Here is a 23,388-nt window from a genome sequence, read left to right on the forward strand (position 1 = left end):
AAGTTTCCCGCCGTTGCTCTTGTTTTTTTTTTTTTTTTCCCTACCCTCCTGCCCGCTTCCCACGTCCGCCGTGGTTCACCGCTTCGGCCTCTTCGCGACCTTAGCCAGACGTGGTCACGGCAGATATAGCGTGTACGATCTTGAAGGCTATTATACACTTCGGTGTTTTAGTGAGGCGCGAATAGCGTTGGATAATAATATTTGGGGTTTTACGTGCCAAAACCACTTTCTGATTATGAGGCACGCCGTAGTGGAGGACTCCGGAAATTTTGACCACCTGGGGTTCTTTAACGTGCGCCTAAATCTAAGCACACGGGTGTTTTCGCATTTCGCCCCCATCGAAATGCGGCCGCCGTGGCCGGGATTCGATCCCGCGACCTCGTGCTCAGCAGCCCAACACCATAGCCACTGAGCAACCACGGCGGGTTAGCGTTGGATAGGATAAACAACTGTCCAATACTGTTTCTCTCTCCTCCTTCTCATCTTTCACTCGCTCTTTCTCATTTCCCAGCGCAGGGTAGCTAACCGGGATCGTTGCCCGCCATTGTAGTCCGGTGGCTATGGCGTTGTGCTACTGCACAGCAAGGTCGTGGGTTCGTTTCCCGCCACGGCAGCCCCATTCCGATGCGAACGAAATAAGAAACGCACGTGTATGGCTAGATGTAGGCCCGCATTAAAGAACTCCGGCTGGTAAGACTTCATCCGGAGTGCCTCCGGCCCCGCACCCAACTCCCACCACCCCCCCTACACAAATACACACGCAATACGCCGTGCCTCATAATCAGATGGTGGTTTTGGGACAAAAAAACTCCAAAATTAGTTTGCTTGGGGAAGAAGGGGGGAGGGGGGTAATTGCTGCCTTAATCTCTCCACAAGAACCGATTCATAACTGAACAGAATGGATAACTGAATAACATAATGTTCGCGTTTAGCATACCTCGAAGTGTCTTGGGATAATTAAAGAGCAACGCTGCTGAAGTTAAGACGGACACACAAAACGTAAACACGAGCACAGACCTTAATTAATGTCTCGGGATAGCCGGTTTTAATCTTCTCGTGTGTGTCTGCAGTTTTGAATGGGACAGCAAAAGAAAAATGGTCTTAGCCGTGTTAGCAGATCACCCATCTACAATACCAGAAAATAAAAAAAGCCGCTCTTGCCGTGCATGATAAGAAGCTTGCTAAGCCAAAGAGGACGCCGAAAGGAAGTGCGGGTTGCGACCTAGTCTCGAATTTCGCACACTAGTCTGTCGTGACGTCATGGATTGGGACAGCGCCTACTTCGACATCGTCGAATTCGCCCATATTGTCAAATTCAGGAATGGCGGCGTTTCGAGCCAATCGGAGAAGCCTTAGCAGCTCTCTGGGCCAATCAGAGCAGACAAGATGGTGGAAGAGAGACAAGATGGAGCAGACATGGTGGAATTCGACAAAAGTATTGCCAAGGTGCAGCCCACATTTTATTCCAAATAAAGCCATATACTGAACTTGGCAATCTTCAAGAACTATTTACTAAGCCGCAACGGCCCGAGCAGCTTACGTTCAAACCTATGACTCAGCGAAAGTTTCCAACCTCGTAGTAATAGAAACAGATCTCAAAGGCTATGCTATTGCGTATATATATATATATATATATATATATATATATATATATATATATATATATATATATATATATATATATATATATATATATATATATGTATGCGCCGGAACTGATTGCGGAGTCGGAAACATATCACAGCCTGCACTTTTTTTTAAGACACCACCCATACGAAAAGACACTAAGCCATTCATGACGTCATACTGACGTACAGGCGCTGGGCTAACAACTCGATTCAAAAAGTGGAAATTTTTCCATTTATTTCATATTCTACTATCAATCTGTTATTGCAAGACTAGCGGATTTTTTAAGGACTAATCTAAGTTAGCGTTTCTTTCTATAGTGCCTCCTTAAACAACAACTAAGAGTCACTGACCGAACAGCTGAACCGTGCATAAAACCCGACGACTTGCCGAAGTTGCCAAGGAGCTAGACTACGCGTCCAGAACTATCGGACACGACGCTTAAAGGCTGTTCCGGTGCTGAACATTGCATGATACGATTAGTGGCGCCGTTTTCTGTTTTCATCCGATGGTTAAGCGAGATGAGAAGCGGCGTCGTGGCGTATACGGCGAAGGGAAGAACGATAATAAAAAAATGGCTGTGGCTTAGGTAAGGTTAAGCCCAGGATGCGAAGCATACTAGCCTTTATTTTAGTTGTTGAACCACTGTTTAGCCTGGTGAACTGCTGTTGCTTGGCTATATTTGGTTCGGCTAGACGAAGAAACAACTCATGCGTTACTCTGCTTCGCCTTCAAGAGTGGAACGCGACAGCGTTCCCGTCGACCCGCCAAGGGGTGTAAGACAATGGGCTACGGCGCAGCGACTACGCGCCCGCATTGGACGCGGTGAGCGTCGAGCAGCGCAGCGTTCGGCGCGGCAACGAAATGTGCGCCTGAGCAAGAGACGCACGCCTTAGAAACAGCTCGTTTCTAAGGCAACACCGCATTCACTAGAGGCGCTTTTGTACCGCTTTGAAGCATCGTACTCGTGGCTCAGTGGTAGCGTCTCCGTCCCACACTCCGGAGACCATGGTTCGATTCCCACCCAGCCCGTCTTGCAAGAGTTGAGCCAAAGCAGCCACTTCTCCTCTGTCGTGACGTCACGGTGTCACGTGGTTTCAAGGCGACACCGCCGCGCCTGAGGAGCTCGGTTGAGCTCTCGTAATATGCTTCGCATAAAACACGGTCGAGCGCTCAGACATCGACGCAGTGTTTTTCTTTTTTTTTTCGTCTAAAACCACAGCTTCTCGCAAAAGCTATAGCGCCGAAGCGCCAGCGGATTTGCAGAAGAATTCACGGAAGAAAGCCCCCCATGCAATGCGAACTCGCACCGCGGCAACAAAGGACATGCACGCACACATGCAAGGACACGCACACATGCAAGGACACAAACATGTGCAAACGCGTGTGTGTGCGCGCCTGTGTGTAACGTGCCGCACCACTTGCAGGAATATACATAATCCTCGAATTTTCGTGAAATATAATGATTTCTGGCGACTGCCGTATAAAAAGAGGGAAATAACACGCTCTCTCTCTCTCTCTCTCTCTCTTGCTTTCAGCGCTTTCTCCCGGTCCGTAGCCTTTTTTTTTTCTTTTTTTGAGGCATGCGATGTTTAGCCGCCTGACACGCCCCTGCCAACTCGACAGCAGTCCGGTTTGACCGCGTTTTAGCGCATAGTTCCCCGTCAATCACTCGCCCATGTGCGCCCTCATCTTGCGTGATAGGACGCCGCCTCACAGCGGGCCGCTCGTTCATCGGACGTCGAAGTTTTGCGCGTGGGTCAGGGGATCGACGTGTCACGCTGCTGACTCAACGAATTGGCTGCCACACGAAAAAATGCGTGCAGGGTGTGGGGTGTACAGGCAAACGCTACGGGACGTCGTGTGTGTGTGTGTGAAGTGACTTTTAAAGAGAGAATGGAAGAGATAAGTGCAGTGCCGTAACCGTCTCTCACAGGAGGGCACCTCAACGGCACAGCACGGGGAAAGGAGCGTGGGGAGAAAAAGATGAAGAGAGGGGAAAGCAGAAGGCAAACAAATCGCAGTTGCGTCGGACCCCCTAGGCTGCTGACGCACCCAGGAAGGACGCTTGCCGATTGGTAGGCGACGGCCTCGCGCTATCCAATCACGGCGCAGATGTGATAATCAACGGACATACGATGTAGCCCGTAGGGCTTCCGACGAAAATTACTCGTGTACTTCAATAGTTCTTAGGCTAAGGCATATTTGAAGCCATCTATAGCGCAAATAAAACAGACACAAATTATTTTTAATTTCTATTCTTTACAATGATGAATCAGTGCGCATGCGCGTCATTTTGTAAGTGTCACTGGTCTTCTAAGGGTAGTAATAACTCAGTTATGAGTGTGGCGCCCATTAACCGGTCTTGTGTTGTTTGCGTGTTTGTTTCGCGTCACAATGGCTTGACGAAGCCGTTTCGTTACCATGGAAATGACAGTTGGCACGTGGATTTGTCTATATTCTTCGTTTCTGTGGCTTCAAACGTTCTCATGGGGTCATTTATTGCACTTTTGCCTTCCTCAACTTCCAAGCACAGGTAGTTTTCTAAACGCAGCAATTGTCAATTCAGCCGCTGCCAACATGAGTGATCATTGCGAATCGCTGCATTCATAAGGAAATATTTTGTTGGAAATGGCAAATCCGCAAGGCCGCGAAATCGTTTGAATCAAGAAGGACGAATTTTAGACAAATCCATGTATATTAATTATCAATTTTATACTGGCCGAACTGCCATATAAGTTGCGTAAGCTTAAGAGGAAGATTTAGCTCGGGCTCAACTACGACGCGGCCTACTCAAATACATGTAAAATGCAGAAACGCTTTTCTGAGAAAACGCCTTGACCAATTTTAATGAAACTTGTTGCATTTGAGAGAGAAAGTTAAATTCTAGTGACTGTTCGAAGCGGAATTTCGATTTAGGGCCTGAATTTTGTTAAAAGAATTTTCAGAAATTCGGAAGTTCGAAAAATGTGGAAGCACGAAGTTTACTAATTGATAGCTGTGCATCAAGAACAGATATCGCTGTTTTGTAAACGGCATCCATTACAATATTCAAAGCGGAAAAATACGATATGACAATATATATCTTACGTGAATTTGTTACGTTTAAGGCTTCTAGAAAAGCTGTATTTCCATATTACCAATTTTTTTTCAGAGTCAAGTGTAACTTACCAATTTTGTCCGCTTTAGATTTACTATTAGATGCAAATTACAGAAATGTAATATCTGTTCTCATTGCTGAGTTAGAGTTGTAAACTTGATAGTTTCGTTTTCTAAAAATTTGCGTTTTTCTTGCCAATATCTAATACAATATTGACGACCTAAATCAAGAATTCGAAACCAACAGTCACTATATTATAAGTTTTTTTTTTTAATGCAACAAACCTTGGAAATTTTAGTGCAGTCGTTGCCGAGAAAAACGAATTTTCCTTTTACATATACTTGGATAGGAGCACCCGAGCTAAAGCTTCCTCTTAATGGTTGAGCCAAGTCCGTTTTCAGCCAATCGTGAAGCACTCCGATCCGATGCGCTGCCCGGCTTTACGAACTACGTCTAACCTAGCGTAGACTCCGAGATCGGGTGGCGCGCACTGCCCGATCTCGGAGGCCGTGAATCAGCTCGGCGCAGCGGGCTTGCGTCAGCCAATCAGCAACGAGAGCCAATTGTGCGTTCTAAGAAGGGAGAGCAGCTCGTCCATTGTGCGCAACCAATACTTTCGTGAAGCTTCCATAGAACGGTGTTGCACGGAGGGAGATCCGAGGACGCAGGGACAATGGAAGAGACCTCCCCCCCCCTCCCCCTTGTTTGGGTTCTCCATTCTGATTGGCTGAAACGACCAGTCACTTTCGCTGCCTTAGATTGCACGCTGTTGGTGAGACACGATTAGCCGACGGCTGCTGCACGCTTTTCAAGGGACGAACGAAGTATGTGAAAGGTGGCGGTGGATGCTTGGCCCCTTGTTCGTTGTCTGCTCATTGTTACTTTCCTTCTTTTTATGTATGGTTGGCGTTTCGTAATCCCGATCGTGCACGAGGCCTTTAGAGTTTACATCACTGCAGCGTTAGCGTGCAACTGGTATTCAGCCGGGGCTTTTCAGCTATCGGAACAATGAGGCCCGCCCTGCACCCGATCACACATTATACGGAAATCGACACGCGGTTCGGATATGCAGAATAATGGCCGGTGTTGCGCGGAATAGCACCCCATGTAGAGAATCTGCGGTGCTCGTCGTTCGCAGAGCTCAAGCGCGCACCCTAATGCATCACAGAGGGGCGGTGTGGTTCGCGGGCGATCGGAGATATATGAAAACAACTCGGGGGGTGCGTCTGTTGATCTGTACTGACATATGTATCTATATGGAAGAAGAAGAAGAAGAAGAAGAAGAAGAAGAAGAACTTTATTGAAGAATCAAACGCTCAATGGGAGCCACCAATCGAGTTGGAGACGGATTCCTGGTATTCTCCTCTCGAACTGTGCGTTGGTAAGCTGGTGCAGACACATATGCGTTGATCAATAACCGAATTTTCTAGGTATAAGGTAACCTCATAATTTTCAAGTAATTGGATGCAAATAACATATCTCACGTTCTGTGTTCAAGCGTTCAGCCTGCCATGAACGGTGAATGATTGCACGAGCGTCCAATAAGAAACAACGAGAAATACGTGCATTGTGTCTCAGGTGAAATATGTACACCAAGTGGGCGGAATCCTTTGGCTGCACCTGGTGGTTAATTTCTATTTTCTCTCCTGTCTCATTTAGCGTAAGCACTGAATTGACTACGGGGCAAAGCGTTCGTCTGCTAACAGACGACGGAAGGGAGAGAGCCCTATTGCGGCGACGTGGGGGAGGGGGGGGGAGGTGCAGTGAACCGCAAAATAGCTAGCCCGCGCCCCTCTGGCAGCACCGTCTGCTCCACGTGGGCGTCACTGACTGTTTGAGCGACTATCTCTCCTCTCGTCGGCGAAGCGAACGTAGGCGTCACGCGCGCCCGAGACGGAAGTGGAAATGCGCCGTCTGCATCCGTCCACGCCGCTGCGCATTCCAATGAAGCGCCACCCTCTTACACCGATCTCTCTCCTCAGGGCGTATTACACGGTGCAGGCGATCACAACACACACAAAAGGCGAAACACACACGAGCAGACAGCATACGCAGAACGTGCCGTTCTTTCTACGGCGCAAATTGGATCCGCAACGCAAGCAAAACTGCCGCGGGTATAAGCAGACGATCGAATCGGTAGCAACAGCAGACGGCGTTCTTGTCACTCGGCCAGTGCGGCAGGCCGTCGGTTTCCCGCCGCGTGGCGACGGGAAAAGCGTTACAAGTCGTACAAATTGCACTATTCCGCTTGGTAGTGGTTCTGCCATTTCCTTCGATCTGTTTTTGGTAACTAGGAAGATTGTTGTCGCGAGCAGGTATACTTGCGGCTCTCTCACGAGGAAGAAAAGGTGCCATTCCTTGTTCTTGCAGGCATGCAGTCTCCGGGAGCTACAGTTCGGCACAGCTGTGATTTCTTTCGTCTCTACCACGAAGACCCACGCACTTCATCGGTGTCCAAATTTGGACCAGTCAAGGATAACTGAAACAAGTTGAATTTTGGTGTTTCTGCGAAGCAGGATTAAAGCGACCAGTCTCGTATGTATCCATCGGTCACGGTCAACGCGATGCCTACAAAACATCGCTTCAACTTGTGCTTGTGTACTGTGATCAGTTTTTGGAGGCTAGGTAACCTTCACGGCAACTACAGATATGAACTCACCGATTTTCATCGTTTGAGCAACTGCTCATCGTCTGTTCACTACCATAACTGACGTCACAATTCGCTGACCTTCAAATACTCGGCTAATTAGCGCTCCTACAGGCTAGATTTCGCAAGCCCTACAATAGTAGTCCTCTCGCAATAACGCAACGCGTCCGTGCAGCTGGCGGCGTAACCTGTTATACACAAACAACAGCAGACGGCATTTCTTTCGGAGCGGACAAACGGCCCATCATCTGCTTCCCCTCTCGCAATGGCGTCACAAAAGTGCAGCAGACGACCGAAAGAACGACGCGATCAGCGAAAGCAGACTGCATTCTTTTTTTTTTTTTCGCGTAGGACAACAGCAGACGATCTGCTTCCTTTCCTACCATGGCGTCACAGCAACGCCCAGCGGACGACAGAAACAGCACGAAACAGACGACCATCGGGCGACCGAAACAGACGACCGAAAGCAGCAGCAGATCGTCTGCTTCTCTTGTCGTGGCGACGCAACCAGAGAAAGCGCCGCCATGACGCTGCCGCCGCTCCACCGAGGCGGCCCGGGTAGTATACATACGTAGCGGTTGTTCGTTCTCCGAAGAGGAAGCGCACGTGTGTGTGCCCGCTTTGGGCCCATCCTCTAATCTTGAAGAACAAGTTTCGCGCGGTGGGCCTTACTTTTGGAGCGTGTCGGAGGAGGAGGCGAGGGATGCCCGCGAGTGAGCGCGGCCACTTCCTCGTCGCCATGCCGACCGAAAAGCTCTCACGCCGGGCCTACCTTGGCCCACCACCGGTCCTTCGAACGCCGTGCCGCCGTGGCAGCACGAATAGGGGGCTGAAGTTTGTCCAAAACGCGGAATAGCAGGATAAACTGGGATGTTACTCTTTCGCAAGTCTCTATATACTCGGAGCAAACAAATCGTTTATCAGTCGGGGAAAAAAAAGTAGGTGGCGGAGGGAGGGGTTCAAACTTTTCTTGAATTTCGTGCTCGAACCGCGGCGCCCATGAATTTAGCACATTTCTTTGGCGCGTTTTCGTGCCTTTGGCTACTTTCTGTGCTGGAAAGGGTTCATCAATCTTGCAAGTTTGTGTTTACTTTTGAATGCCAAAATCTAAGGCGTAACAAAGAGTTGGTTGGAAAACTTCCAAGGCGTCGTAGCAACCCATGTTTAGCTTTTTAACCCGTTTTCTGTTACATCAAACTATTAGTTTTAGCAGCTGCTGCAACTCGTCTACTACAGCAGAAATATAACTTGCTGTTTTAACGTAATATTTTCTCGTTAATATAAAAGCTTTCTTTTTCTGGTGACTTACCACATTCTGGTCGAAATCTTTAAGGGAACTTAATTGCTAGCACACATTTGCATCATTGTGCTCTGTTTAGCTTGGCACCAACAAGTCACCAGATGTTTTGAAAGTGCCCATCGGGCACTTAGATGAGCGTTCACTAGTGGTTTTTGATTGTGAAAGAAGCAACCATACATTTTTCTTTTTCCTTATTTCCCCGAGCCGGAATTGCTTTCAAGCTTAGAAGAATGCAAGGGGTCGACTTGTACAATGTACGTAATGGATTGAAACAACTTGCGTCCCGTTATGCCACTCCGCGTGGGCCCGCATATAGGGCCGGCTTCGCCCGAGTCCCCGACGTTAGAAGTTGAGTGTTCTTCGTGTGCGTAGTATGTGGGTAAGACCACAACGTGTGCTTGCCATGCACATGTGGTACTGTCTGACAGATGCATGCGGCACGGTCCACTGTTAAAGGGTAACTGGTATTTTGGAAATGATTACAACCCAATATCGACACGAACACCTCGGTAACGATTCTTAACCGACATAGGTCTATATAAAGGGTCACTTCCAGCACTTATTGCTACCTGTGAAGTTGATGACACGTTCCAGTATGTTGGTTTGGACAATAATTAGGTGTTCTCTTTAACAGCGGACCACATTGTACATCTGTGGCAGTTGTCCGATGACTTTCATGAAGACGTCACGGTAGTGATTTTAATTCTAGAAAGTTATACGAAACTGTGCCCTTTCTTCTAGAACACCGGATGTTGGTATCTACCAGGGGAAACAGGAACAGTGAGGATATGAGGCTCTTGTACTTTCATTGTAATAACTAAACCCCCCTTACTCAATGCCCTTTGGGCCTGTAACGTATTTTAAATAAATAAATAAATAAATTTATTTATTTGCTTGTAGAAGGCGATTTTGGTTTTTTCGTAAACAAAAACTCATATACAAAGAGAGTAGAATATCTCGACTGATACAAGTAATGAGCAAGCCGTTATAAACAGACGGCATACACGCAGAAGGCAAAAGCACACGTGTAAGAGAACTGGCTGGCGAAGAAAGTACGGGACATCTCTAAAACATCCAACGCCTGCTCAGATACATCCCCCTAGTCTTTATTTCAAATGCCTATCATCTCACGCACAGAAATCGTCTGGCGTGCGCTACTGCATTCTTGCGCCGTGCGGGCCAGAAGTGGCGAGAACGGCCTCGAAATTCGTGGAAACAGATGCGATCGACAGATACGCGGAATTCCCCATCGTCTGCTAGAAAAGGCGCAGCTTCTCCTGTCCGGATCTGCCTTCTGCTCGTTTCGCTAGTTGGTGAAATCGCAGAAGACACTGAAGAAAAAGAAAGCGGACTTCAATGCATTCGTTTCTCGCACATCCGACTAGCAATCCAGGCTCTACTCTACCAACACGAAACCTATTGTCATTTGGCGCTTGTCAGTTAGGTACTAGCCACATTCCTATCATAGCTGTTCCGCGTAAGTTAGTTGAAGCGTTCGGAAGGTTGCGCTGCTAGGGTTGCCGAACATAGCGTACTTTACTTTTTATTTATTTCTTTTTTTGCGGAGTAACCCATGCGTTGCAGACTGCCTCCTTTGTGACCGTTACTTTTTCGTCTTATTTGTACCATTGCCATTTCGTCTGTTTGTACCATTACATCCAGTGTGGCCAATCCCTCTCGGAGGTGTGTTAACATGCCTCAGTTAATTTTTTAATCAGTTAATTGGTAATTGCACTTTTATGATAAATTACACTTCTATACAGAAAGAAAGCTTCCGCTCTTACCATGAGTAGAGGAGAGGATTGGTAATCCAAGAGAGAAGAACGCGAAAACAAAAGAAAGGTTAGTTGCGTACGTCCCCTAGAAGCTCACGCACCATATCGTCCTGACGGCACAGATTCACAAAGGTCTAGTTCAATGTTTATTGGAAAAGGATAACAACATTTCGTTTCAAAGAACGCAACGTATATTCAAAAGAAAAAACGACAACTATCAAGAGAACCTTCATTTCTTTAACTAGTGATGATTAATGAACCATTTTCCGCCAAATGAATGCAAATATGGTTTCGAAAGAATACTTTATCGAACCGACATGAACAGATTTACTGTTGCGATTTAGGGTCCCTTAAAGCTGTCTTCTGCCGGATAACACAAGTGCGTCTGTTGGTCGCAGGCATGTTCGCTCATAAATGCAAACCGTAATGTTTCCCTCGTCTCAAACAGCAAATGACGCGTTCTCGCCAATAGCGACTGCTTGTTGTGGACCTTCCGTTCCTTATACTCACAGGTGTTTTTTTTTAATTATTATTTTGGTCACACAAGGAATGAGCGCATTAAGCTAGCATAGTGCTATAGAGATTACGACAGCGTCAACCGTGTCCATCCATGAAATGAGGACGCTCGGCATTTGTTTCCTGAAGCAGTAACGTCATATTCGTTGTGACGTTAGCAGTTACCACTCTTCTGTTCTTCTAGCCGTTTAACAATGGCGTTATACGGCGCTTCTGGTCATATATGCGTGTGTCTTCGCGAGCCGCAAAACACCAGAAGTGTCCAGAAGTACGGCTCTCTCGTCTGGAACAGTAAGCCACGTTCTCTTTAACGTCTGCCTTCAACTCTAACGGCTCTTCTGTATGCCATTGTGTACAAAACGTGAGCCAGTAGCGATAAGACATCCATTTCGACGGACCCCCAAAATAACGCGACAGGCTGTAGTATAACGTGCCCTCGTCAGTCCTTATTAGCTAACAGGTCTACCCCCACCAGCCGCTCAACGCGTTAGGCAGGCGCGAGAGACTGTGCTCTAGTTTTTCCGAGGCGAAAAATAAAACGAGTAAATGAGCTCGCGATGCATTTGCGATTAGAAGCGGTTCGACAACCGGCGTCTACGGCTTTCGCCAACACCAACCCCCGGGCGCGCAACCCGGAAGGTCGAGCGATCGACGTAAAAAAACGATTAATACTCGGGCCTGGTTGAAAAATTGAACCAGCTTAGCGCGGAGGACCTGTTCCGAGTGCGGCACCCAAACTAGATCTGGAGCCAAGCCATTTCGACTACCGATGACTCTAGCGCATTTTTTTTTTTTAATGTTGTTTCTCCAAGGTGGATAGCACCTGATCAAACTGTGCGACTGCGCACATTTTGAAGGAGCACCGACACATTTCCAACTCGTCTTTTTTTTTTTTTGCTTAGAAGAAGGTCTAGACCCTCAGCCACAGAAAAGAAGAATGGCTAACCTCAGAGCACCTTAATTTAAAGCGATATGATGCAAGCCATTTAAAAAAAAAATTAAGTAAGCATTTCACTGTAATGCTTAAATCGCCGAACCAGTGGATTGGTCGTGACGTCATGATACAGTGGCTTGCGCCGTTCCCGCAAGCGTAACCAGATGAAGCTATTTTTTCTACGAGGAACGTTATATCTAGCCTTACTGACGTCATCAAGTTTCGCTCTGAGTCATGACGTCACGGTAGTGTCGACGACTCCAGGTCCGGCTTTTCGAGGTCAACGCAACCCTTTCAGGCACTGATTATTCGGTTCATTGAAAACTTACTTTCACCGCGTTCCTTGCTTCTTCAGAATCATAACAAAGCATACATCTGCAGAACAGATTAACAAATTTCGATTGTTTAATGGAGTTTACAGAATGTGGACTCAACGCGAAAACTCGCTATAGGGACGTCAAATGTGAGAGTGACAGCTATTTTGTGTCTAGCAGACTTCCTGGTGGGAAACATTGTGGAAAACAATCAATGATGTGACCCTGGCACCGAGAAAGAACACCCAACCGTCTGTCTACCTTCCCAATCGTTCTACTAAAACATTTCGCACATGTTGTTCAAACTTGCAATGCTATTCCAATCAGAGGGGTTTCAAGACGCATGCAACGCACACATTTTAAATATCATTACTTTCACCAATATCTTTGCTGTTGATGCACTACCTTGGTGTACACAATTTCGAAACGTGCGTTTCCAAACGCCCGCATTTGCCTGCTACGTACCGTTCTCCTCGCGCGCGAGAAGCGTATGAGTTCCTATACCTTCGAACATGTGTTTCAAAACTCCTTTAAGGACGGTGAAGGAATCCCAACTCACAACTGTGTGGAGCTTTCTTTTCAATTTGTTTTCTCTGTTCAATCAAACTGCTCCTGCACCTAATGGCACGCATACGTGCACGCATACCACCGTATGCGAGTACACTTCTGTTTTGAGTTCTTCGCAAACACCTAGCAGTCACTGTACGAGTGTACGTAACTGTAGCATGTCAACCGAAAGAATCTCAGTAATCGAATCGCCGTGCGCGTTGTATCTGATAGCCTCTTTTCATGCTTGTATCGCGTTTCTTTACTTTAATTGCATACATCCGGCTCTTTCACGTGCAGGTTGTTTCTAGCATTCCGCAGTTTCCAGCACCATGCTAAGCAGCGAATGATCTATAGCATATTGTTCGCTCCCGGATGCACAAAGTGGTATATCGGGAACTAGAGGCGAACCGGGCATTGAACTTCCAGACGATCCACTCACATGACATATCGCGGTAAGCTTGCAAAAACGTTGACAGCTGGCATTTTTTTACTCGTGTATACGGTTCTACCACACGGTCCTATAAGAGACTACAAGGATCAAGACACAAGACAAAGTTAATTGAAGATCGCTGGGACAGGCTTAGCGTCGTCCTGCAGTAGCCATGAAATAAGCTGGCGACGAAGACTATTGCGTGGTTCCACCAGGTTCCACTGTACCATCAGCCATACTGGCGGTCATGGGGCTATGTGCTATACAAGACAACCGGATTTCTGCTAAGCGTTCGATCGTTCAAATGGGTACTCACGTCCTTTGGGCTTCTTCTCGGGGAAGCATATTCTGAAGAGACCCGTGTCCCGGCTGAAGTACTCCATTCTCGTCTCGTACGAGCGGTAGTCGTCCGTGTCCTTCTGCAACGTCTGTCTGATGGCTGTCCGGTTGACGCGAGTCTCGAGCCAGTTATCCGTGCCGAAAGAAATGGACAGGCAGGCCAGAGCCAGCACGGCCGTGATGGTCGCTATCGACAGGGTTACCGCTGAGCAGGCCATGATGCTTGTGTAGAGGTATGTGTTCTCGCAGACTCTGGCGAGGATTCTTTGGTGAGGGAACGCGGTTCTGTAAGCACAAAACACGGCGTGAACAGACGACGTTTATACAAGACCACGTCTGCTAGCTGGGTGTCTCCCAGAAGGACAGACACAGAAGGCACGAATTGGGGCGCTGCTGTCTTCTGTCAACCAACGTAGTAGCAGAAGTAGCGTTAGGGTCTTTACTAACGCTCGTCGATTCTCGGTAGACACAGCACACAGCAATCTGAGACAGACGGCGATCGGTCGAAATTCTGTGGTGAGGACGGTGGGGTGGTTTGTGAAGGCTTTGTAATGATGACGATGGTGGCTGCTTCGTGCCACCACCTGTTGCTAGTTCCGTCCGCTCGTTCGTTCGCGCAGCGCCCGTCGTCGAGGTGGTCGTCGACTCCCCCACTCACACGCACACACACAAAGGAGGGGTTCGGATGGTCGGCGGTTGGCCCGGGGTAGCCTGCCTTGTGGCAGGCAGCGCCGAGCTTTTCGGCGGCTTCGAGACGATGACGCCTGTGCGCTGCTGGCTCGAAGCGATTCCGTTCTTTCTCTTTTCTCAACGGAACACGCACAGATACTCGTTCCCAAGAGTTGGCAGGCCACCACGCTACTAGTGAGACACCGCTGGCGTCGCTGCGGCGGCGGGCTTTGGTGGAGAGAGGTAGAAGGGAGGGATTCGGCAGGTTTCCTCGTCGACGAAACTTCGTCGTCGGTGCGTAGGCTGTACGCTGTACGCTCCCTCGGGGGAGGACGAACGGTGTGTGGTGGGAAGGGCTCTGGGAGGGTGGGACCAGCTTCGCCAGAGGCGCGTCGCTCTGAGTGAGAAGTGTGCTTGCGAGAAGGAAGGAAGGACGAGGGTGCGGGAGAGAAAAATCCCGCCGTAGTCCACGGTACGTACAAGGAGGTTAAGGGGGAAGGAAAAACGGGGGGGGGAGGAAGTGGCGCCGCTGTTGGTTGGGTGGGGGCGAAGGGGGACGCAGAAAATACCTTCTCAGGTCACTCTTCTGCGCTACAAGAAAGGAGGATGCCGGGCGACCGCTCCCCTCTCTCTAAACTTTCTGTCGGTCTTCTGGTCGCCTTCTGCTACCTCGAACGCGCGCCGCATGGCTGCGCGCGCCGTTCTTTCGGTCGTCTGTAAAGTCATGTGCTGCCACCTGGTGCGCACCGGCGGCGTCCCTCGTGTGTGTACAGGTGGGGAAAATAAAGAAGACTGAGGAGGAGAGAGAAGGCACGAGGTGCTTTGCCAGGACGTGCGCCGCACCCCTCCTGCTGCGTGCTCTCCGCCATGGCGTCATACTCCCGCCGGTTGGTGGCGGTGGCGGCGGATTGTGTGCGTCTTGCGGCGTTTCGCAGGAGGAAAGCTCCTGGGGCAAGGTGGTGGTGGTGGTGCCGCGAGGGGAAGCTTATTTCGCTAGCGACAGACGTCGTGCCCTCTTTCTCTACATCTCTCGCGACCGAGCTGGGCCGAATGGCGACAGCGGCTGCGAGCAGCAGTTGGTTGCGCGATCGGGGGGGAAAAAAGAAAAGAAAGAAAAAGCCTGAGCATGCAACGCCTGCGTTGAGCGCTCCGACCGCTGTCGCTTTCCAGGGGTGACGAAGCGGAATCGCACTCGTACACTGCGGTCTACTTTTAAATGGAACACACATTGGTAGAGAAGCACGCGAAAATTATTTTTTCCCGCTGGCAAGTACACGATCAGCGGTCTCTTTAGGAAGGTCACTTGTGTTGTTGGCGGCGTAAACACATTTGTACACGCCTGTGCAGTGCACCGATATAGCTTCAGCGGGCACGCACAGCTAGAGAGTGAGGAAAGTGAGAGCCACACATTGTCCACGTTGAACTACAACGGTCGCCGGCACTGTGAGTCTGGTATGCCTGCGACGACGGTGCCCGACAGAGGCATATATAACGCAGGCCAGTGTCGGCGCTATGATAGGACGCCGGCGAGTTGATTGGACGGTGGGAGTTCAAAGTCTCAACTAGTTTCAGAATCCCAGATAACCAACTGGAGCCGCGTTGGTGTACGTACATTCGACCTCAAAAGTTTACGGGGCCCGGTGACGGTGCCCGAAGGAGGCATATATGACGCAGGCCAGTGTCGGCGCTATGATAGGACGCCGGCGAGTTGATTGGTCGCGGGAAGTTCAAAGTCTCAAGTAGTTTCAGAATCCCAGATAACCAACTGGAGCCGCGTTGGTGTACGTACATTCGACCTCAAAAGTTTACGGGGCCCGGTGACGGTGCCCGAAGGAGGCATATATGACGCAGGCCAGTGTCGGCGCTATGATAGGACGCCGGCGAGTTGATTGGACGGTGGGAGTTCAAAGTCTCAAGTAGTTTCAGAATCCCAGATAACCAACTGGAGCCGCGTTGGTGTACGTACATTCGACCTCAAAAGTTTACGGGGCCCGGTGACGGTGCCCGAAGGAGGCATATATGACGCAGGCCAGTGTCGGCGCTATGATAGGACGCCGGCGAGTTGATTGGTCGCGGGGAGTTCAAAGTCTCAAGTAGTTTCAGAATCCCAGATAACCAACTGGAGCCGCGTTGGTGTACGTACATTCGACCTCAAAAGTTTACGGGGCCCGGTGACGGTGCCCGAAGGAGGCATATATGACGCAGGCCAGTGTCGGCGCTATGATAGGACGCCGGCGAGTTGATTGGTCGGTGGGAGTTCAAAGTCTCAAGTAGTTTCAGAATCCCAGATAACCAACTGGAGCCGCGTTGGTGTACGTACATTCGACCTCAAAAGTTTACGGGGCCCGGTGACGGTGCCCGAAGGAGGCATATATGACGCAGGCCAGTGTCGGCGCTATGATAGGACGCCGGCGAGTTGATTGGTCGGTGGGAGTTCAAAGTCTCAACTAGTTTCAGAATCCCAGATAACCAACTGCAGCCGCGTTGGTGTACGTGCATTCGACCTCAAAAGTTTACGGGGCCCGGTGACGGTGCCCGAAGGAGGCATATATGACGCAGGCCAGTGTCGGCGCTATGATAGGACGCCGGCGAGTTGATTGGTCGGTGGGAGTTCAAAGTCTCAAGTAGTTTCAGAATCCCAGATAACCAACTGGAGCCGCGTTGGTGTACGTACATTCGACCTCAAAAGTTTACGGGTCCCGGTGACGGTGCCCGAAGGAGGCATATATGACGCAGGCCAGTGTCGGCGCTATGATAGGACGCCGGCGAGTTGATTGGTCGCGGGGAGTTCAAAGTCTCAAGTAGTTTCAGAATCCCAGATAACCAACTGGAGCCGCGTTGGTGTACGTACATTCGACCTCAAAAGTTTACGGGGCCCGGTGACGGTGCCCGAAGGAGGCATATATGACGCAGGCCAGTGTCGGCGCTATGATAGGACGCCGGCGAGTTGATTGGTCGGTGGGAGTTCAAAGTCTCAAGTAGTTTCAGAATCCCAGATAACCAACTGGAGCCGCGTTGGTGCACGTACATTCGACCTCAAAAGTTTACGGGGCCCGGTGACGGTGCCCGAAGGAGGCATATATGACGCAGGCCAGTGTCGGCGCTATGATAGGACGCCGGCGAGTTGATTGGTCGGTGGGAGTTCAAAGTCTCAAGTAGTTTCAGAATCCCAGATAACCAACTGGAGCCGCGTTGGTGTACGTACATTCGACCTCAAAAGTTTACGGGGCCCGGTGACGGTGCCCGAAGGAGGCATATATGACGCAGGCCAGTGTCGGCGCTATGATAGGACGCCGGCGAGTTGATTGGTCGGTGGGAGTTCAAAGTCTCAACTAGTTTCAGAATCCCAGATAACCAACTGGAGCCGCGTTGGTGCACGTACATTCGACCTCAAAAGTTTACGGGGCCCGGTGACGGTGCCCGAAGGAGGCATATATGACGCAGGCCAGTGTCGGCGCTTTGATAGGACGCCGGCGAGTTGATTGGTCGGTGGGAGTTCAAAGTCTCAAGTAGTTTCAGAATCCCAGATAACCAACTGGAGCCGCGTTGGTGTACGTACATTCGACCTCAAAAGTTTACGGGGCCCGGTGACGGTGCCCGAAGGAGGCATATATGACGCAGGCCAGTGTCGGCGCTATGATAGGACGCCGGCGAGTTGATTGGTCGGTGGGAGTTCAAAGTCTCAAGTAGTTTCAGAATCCCAGATAACCAACTGGAGCCGCGTTGGTGTACGTACATTCGACCTCAAAAGTTTACGGGGCCCGGTGACGGTGCCCGAAGGAGGCATATATGACGCAGGCCAGTGTCGGCGCTATGATAGGACGCCGGCGAGTTGATTGGTCGGTGGGAGTTCAAAGTCTCAACTAGTTTCAGAATCCCAGATAACCAACTGGAGCCGCGTTGGTGTACGTACATTCGACCTCAAAAGTTTACGGGGCCCGGTGACGGTGCCCGAAGGAGGCATATATGACGCAGGCCAGTGTCGGCGCTATGATAGGACGCCGGCGAGTTGATTGGTCGGTGGGAGTTCAAAGTCTCAAGTAGTTTCAGAATCCCAGATAACCAACTGGAGCCGCGTTGGTGTACGTACATTCGACCTCAAAAGTTTACGGGTCCCGGTGACGGTGCCCGAAGGAGGCATATATGACGCAGGCCAGTGTCGGCGCTATGATAGGACGCCGGCGAGTTGATTGGTCGCGGGGAGTTCAAAGTCTCAAGTAGTTTCAGAATCCCAGATAACCAACTGGAGCCGCGTTGGTGTACGTACATTCGACCTCAAAAGTTTACGGGGCCCGGTGACGGTGCCCGAAGGAGGCATATATGACGCAGGCCAGTGTCGGCGCTATGATAGGACGCCGGCGAGTTGATTGGTCGGTGGGAGTTCAAAGTCTCAAGTAGTTTCAGAATCCCAGATAACCAACTGGAGCCGCGTTGGTGTACGTACATTCGACCTCAAAAGTTTACGGGGCCCGGTGACGGTGCCCGAAGGAGGCATATATGACGCAGGCCAGTGTCGGCGCTATGATAGGACGCCGGCGAGTTGATTGGTCGCGGGGAGTTCAAAGTCTCAAGTAGTTTCAGAATCCCAGATAACCAACTGGAGCCGCGTTGGTGTACGTACATTCGACCTCAAAAGTTTACGGGGCCCGGTGACGGTGCCCGAAGGAGGCATATATGACGCAGGCCAGTGTCGGCGCTATGATAGGACGCCGGCGAGTTGATTGGTCGGGGGGAGTTCAAAGTCTCAAGTAGTTTCAGAATCGCAGATAACTAACTGGAGTCGCGTTGGCGTACGTACATTCGACCTCAAAAGCTTACCGGGCCCGGTTTGCATGAAAATTATGAATTTGCGCTCCGTTAGAACTGACCGATGTCAATTATATTAGGATACAACGTGAAAAAAAAAAACAGCAGTTGGCAACCAATGCACACGGACGGCGCGGGGTTGTCACTCCGCCAGCCAATCACAGAAGCAAACAAAATCGTCGTCATGCGACGATTTCAATATGGCGTCGTACTTGATACTTCCCAAGCGTGCACGTGCTGTTATTGAAAAGTCTTTTCATCGGTGGAAGCGATGAGGTGTGGCACAGACGTGGACAAAGTGTATGGGAGTCTGAGCATTTCACTCTTCAAAAGTCGGCGGTACAGCTCATTTCACTGCTGACCCCGTTTTACTCATGAAACTTCACTGCCAACTGAAGTGGAACTTAACAATAAACAGTTGCAGCAAAGCATGCGTTTTATTTCAGTTCAATAAAGAATTAGGCTTTCGCCGTTCCACTATAGTAGACGAGTGAAAACGTACAAAATTACGCGCTTTTAATTTTAATTCTGTGGTTACCGCCTTATTCAGGTAACAGGGAATGTTTGAAGTACGAAATATTTGCAGCCTCGCGGAGGAACAGTGGCTGGTGGTTATGGGGGCGTGGGCGGGGCTTCGCTGCAGACTTAGGTTGCACCCGAGTACAGACGAATCACTCTATACGTCAATTAGACTGCTGCAAACTCCAACATTGAATTCGAGGCTATAAGTGCCCGGTTTACAATTATTTACACCCTTAAAAGTGAGAAAGGGTGTAAATGTGTCTATAACTCCCACCCTTATGATGTCCGTTACATAAATAACACCCTAAGGGTGTTACAGACACCTTTACACTCTTTTTCACTTTTAAGTGTGTAAGTTATTTTACAGTGTTCGCGGGAATTCAGCTTTTTGCAAATGCTGTGTCCCGTAAGCTTTTTTAGGTTAACTGCATTGCGAATCATTGAAGCAGTGCGACAGGACGGACACACGTAAAAAAAGAGAAAACGCATAGCGCTGGCTAAAGTAACTGGATTTTTACTTCTTAGAAAAACCAAGAGTACAATACAAGTACACAGGGTGTTTCAGAGAACACTATCAAAAATTTAGAAAAATTGCCTGTGGCAGATGGCACAATTTTAGTACGCGAGCTGGCCTGCTCACAGAGGAGGACATTACTTGCACAAGAAATTGAAATTCATATTCCACGAATTAACGAAAAATCCACCAATTAACTTTTTCACTAATTTTCTTATGGCACATATTGCAATTTACAAATTCTAGCGGTTCAAACTGCAAGGTCTATCCACTTGAAAATGATTGTGTGGATGACACCATTTACGAGATATACACCGTCAGACTTGCGGTAAAAATGCACTCTCGTTTCACATGCTACCTTAATAAAATGTAATTTTATGCACTCAAGCACAAAAGTAACTGGAACGCCAGTGCTTTTCTCCGCAAAGTTCTGGTATTATTATCTGGTATATCGAAACTAGTGTCACCCTGAGAATTCGTCGTTCCACACGCTATTTTATAAAACGTCGTTTTATGCACTGAAGCACAGAAGTAACTGGAACGCCAGTGCTTTTGGGTAGCCTCCAGCGGAGGCAAGCACGTGCAAATTCGCCTAGGAGAGAGGGATCAGCCGCTCATAACCGACCGGACTCAGTCCATGTCACGTGACGTTGACGTGAGCAAAATCCCGCCTACGATTTTAACGGGCCTATTTAGGCGGCCCCGCAATGTATTTTTATGATTATTCTCTTCTTTTATATCCTTCACCCACCATGGAACAGTGCAAGTATCGCACTAGAAATCGTCTCACCCCTGCCTGGTCGACATGGTCTACCGGACGCCTGCAGCCTGCCGACAACGCCACGCGACCCTGTAGTAACCCCGGTCGAGTTTCGAGTAACCGGCGTCCCAGCCCGGCGATCTCCAATTACCCCTGTATTGCACTAGTTGGTTCCAACTTGCGCCTGCAAATGTCCTACTTTCACCACGACACCTAGATTTCTGCCCTCCTCGACTTAGCTTCTCTTCCCTTAGCACCCATTCTGTAACCCTAATGGTTCACCGGTTATCTACTGTACACATTACATGACCTGCCCATCTCCATTTCTTTCTCTAAATGTCAATTAGAATATCGGCTATCCGCGTTTGCTCTTTGATCCACACCGATCTCTTCCTGTGTCTCAACGTTACGCCTAAATTTTTTCGTCCCATCGCTCCTTGCGATGGGATAAAGTCCTTGCCATGCCATGCCATCGCTCCTTGCGCGATCCTTAACTCGTTCTCAAGCTTCTTTGTTAACCTCCGAGTCTCTTTCTCATATATTGGTAATAAACTCAATTTTCCTTACCAATATGCGGAAGCGACTTACCCGCTACAAAATTATCAGCAAGTTTTCTTATATGGGTTTGTATTTCAGCTAGCTTATGCCGAAAGGCGCTCGAAAAAAAAAAAAAAAAGAGCAGCGCAGGACACGTGTAAGGTGGCGGCAAGGGCGAAGCTCTAATCAAGTCTGCACAGTTTGGGACATCCTCCACCGGGGAAACCTTTCTAGAACGGTTTAGTATAAGCCGTCGAAAATCGTGCCGCAACATTTATTCCCTCCGATTGTACTTCAAGAAAGAAAAAAATCTGAAAATAAACACAAGTGGGTTATGAGGGAATAAAGCCACACAGCGCATGGGACACCGGGTTAGTTTCGACCACCTTCGGTTTTTTAACCCGCACCCACGGAGCCCGGTATACGGCGAGCGGTTCCTGCATTCGTGGTCCCGTCGGAACGCGGGAGTCGCGGCCGCGAGTAGTCGCACCCGCGTCCTCGGTTAGCCACAACCGTTGAGCCGCCGCTGCCGGCATTCCCGATTATTTCTACGCAGTCACATTTCTATTTCTATGCAGAGTCACAGCTCTGAGAGAGAGAGAGAGAGAGAGAGAGGATGTTAACCAGAGGGGCAGATCCGGTTTGCTACCCTACGCTGGGGAAAGAGGAGAGGGGGAGGTAAAGTAATAACAAAGTAGAGATAAAGAAAGAAAGGAGCATAGACATTACAAAGTAGAGATAAAGAAAGAAAGGAGCACAGACATACAGTCACAGTCGGTCACTGTCGCCGCATACTGTCACCACACAGCACAGTAGCACTTGCAGCACTATCAACATCTTATCAGGCTACCGCCGCTTGCCCAATTCTGTTGCCCTTAAAGACTGCAACAGTGCCCTCGACGCCCTCTGCTGCGATGGCTTGTGATAAGACATGTAATCTGCCCAACAACAGTTTCGTCTGAGCTGCAGTTGAGAGGGAAAGCTCCTATAATGAAATGCAGATAATCCTGCCAGCGTACACGTATGTAAGCGCCTACATGTTACTCTGCACGGGGAAGGGCATTGGGACAGAGTGAGCGAGAGGGTGGAGGGGGGAGGGAAGGAAGGAAAAAAAAACAAGAATTTATGATCACGGTATGTACAGGTCAGATAATGTCGATGTTGTTGGTGTAAATGGGTTGGAGCTCGTAAATTAGGGGGTCTTGAAGGAAAGAAAAAAGGAAGAAAGAAGTAATGACTCAGAAGGGTTTGGGTGCGAGCTAGTTGGTACGGATCATTCTTATTTAAAACCGCCAAAAAAAAAAAAAACACGGACAAGGGAGGACACAGGACGAGCGCCGACTGCCAACGACACCTTTATTGAAGCCTGCGCAAATATATACGATTCGCAACGGGCATAAGGAGAGTGAAAGAAGAAAGGGAAGGCGAGTCATCGTCGGTCAACTCCTGCTGCGCATGCGTCAATAACATTAAACAATAAAAATGTAACCATTGTGTTTTAAATACGAATGAAAAAAAGTAAATTTAAAGCCTGAGTTCTGTAGGGTGGCTAGAACTGGTGTGGGGCTAGTGAGCGAGCGAAAACTACGTTCAGAAAACAAGAAGTCAAAGGTGGCGGTTGTCCACGCAAGGCGGCCGCCTCAGCCCGTCGGATGACGCGCACCTGGAGGTCTGGGACGGATCTGAGCAACTCGCGACCTCCCACTTCTCAGGATTAGACATTTGAGATCCCCGAGCGCTGTCCTTAAGGGCAAGCCCATAATATATGAAAAAAAAAAAAGATCAGCTTTCGGCTGACAATGAGCACATGTGTTGAAGTAGCTATATAGCGTTCGGGATAGTAGTGGGAAAATGCCATGGAGTACGCATAGGTATTGGTTTATATAGAGTTCGCGATAGTGGTGGGAAAAGGCCATGGACTTCGGATAGGTATTGGTTTATATAGAGTTCGCGATAGTAGTGGGAAAGGGCCAAGGAGTTCGGATAGGTATTGGTTTATATAGAGTTCGCGATAGTGGTGGGAAAATGCCATGGAGTTCGGATAGGTACT

At 49.1% G+C, this 23,388-nt stretch overlaps 1 protein-coding gene across 1 annotated transcript in view; it reads right to left on the bottom strand.

The window, feature by feature from the left end:
- LOC139049110 (transmembrane protein 114) overlaps positions 1-14,570 on the bottom strand; it is a 103,343-nt gene extending 88,773 nt beyond the window's left edge. Inside the window, exon 1 of the mRNA XM_070524329.1 lies at positions 13,508-14,570. Within this exon, the coding sequence (XP_070380430.1) occupies positions 13,508-13,748 (241 nt within the window). The 5' untranslated portion in view covers positions 13,749-14,570. The remainder of the gene's footprint in view (positions 1-13,507) is intronic.
- Positions 14,571-23,388: the final 8,818 nt, after the last annotated feature.

The sequence above is a fragment of the Dermacentor albipictus genome, chromosome 8, assembly GCF_038994185.2.
Source record: "Dermacentor albipictus isolate Rhodes 1998 colony chromosome 8, USDA_Dalb.pri_finalv2, whole genome shotgun sequence".
Classification (NCBI taxonomy): domain Eukaryota; kingdom Metazoa; phylum Arthropoda; class Arachnida; order Ixodida; family Ixodidae; genus Dermacentor; species Dermacentor albipictus.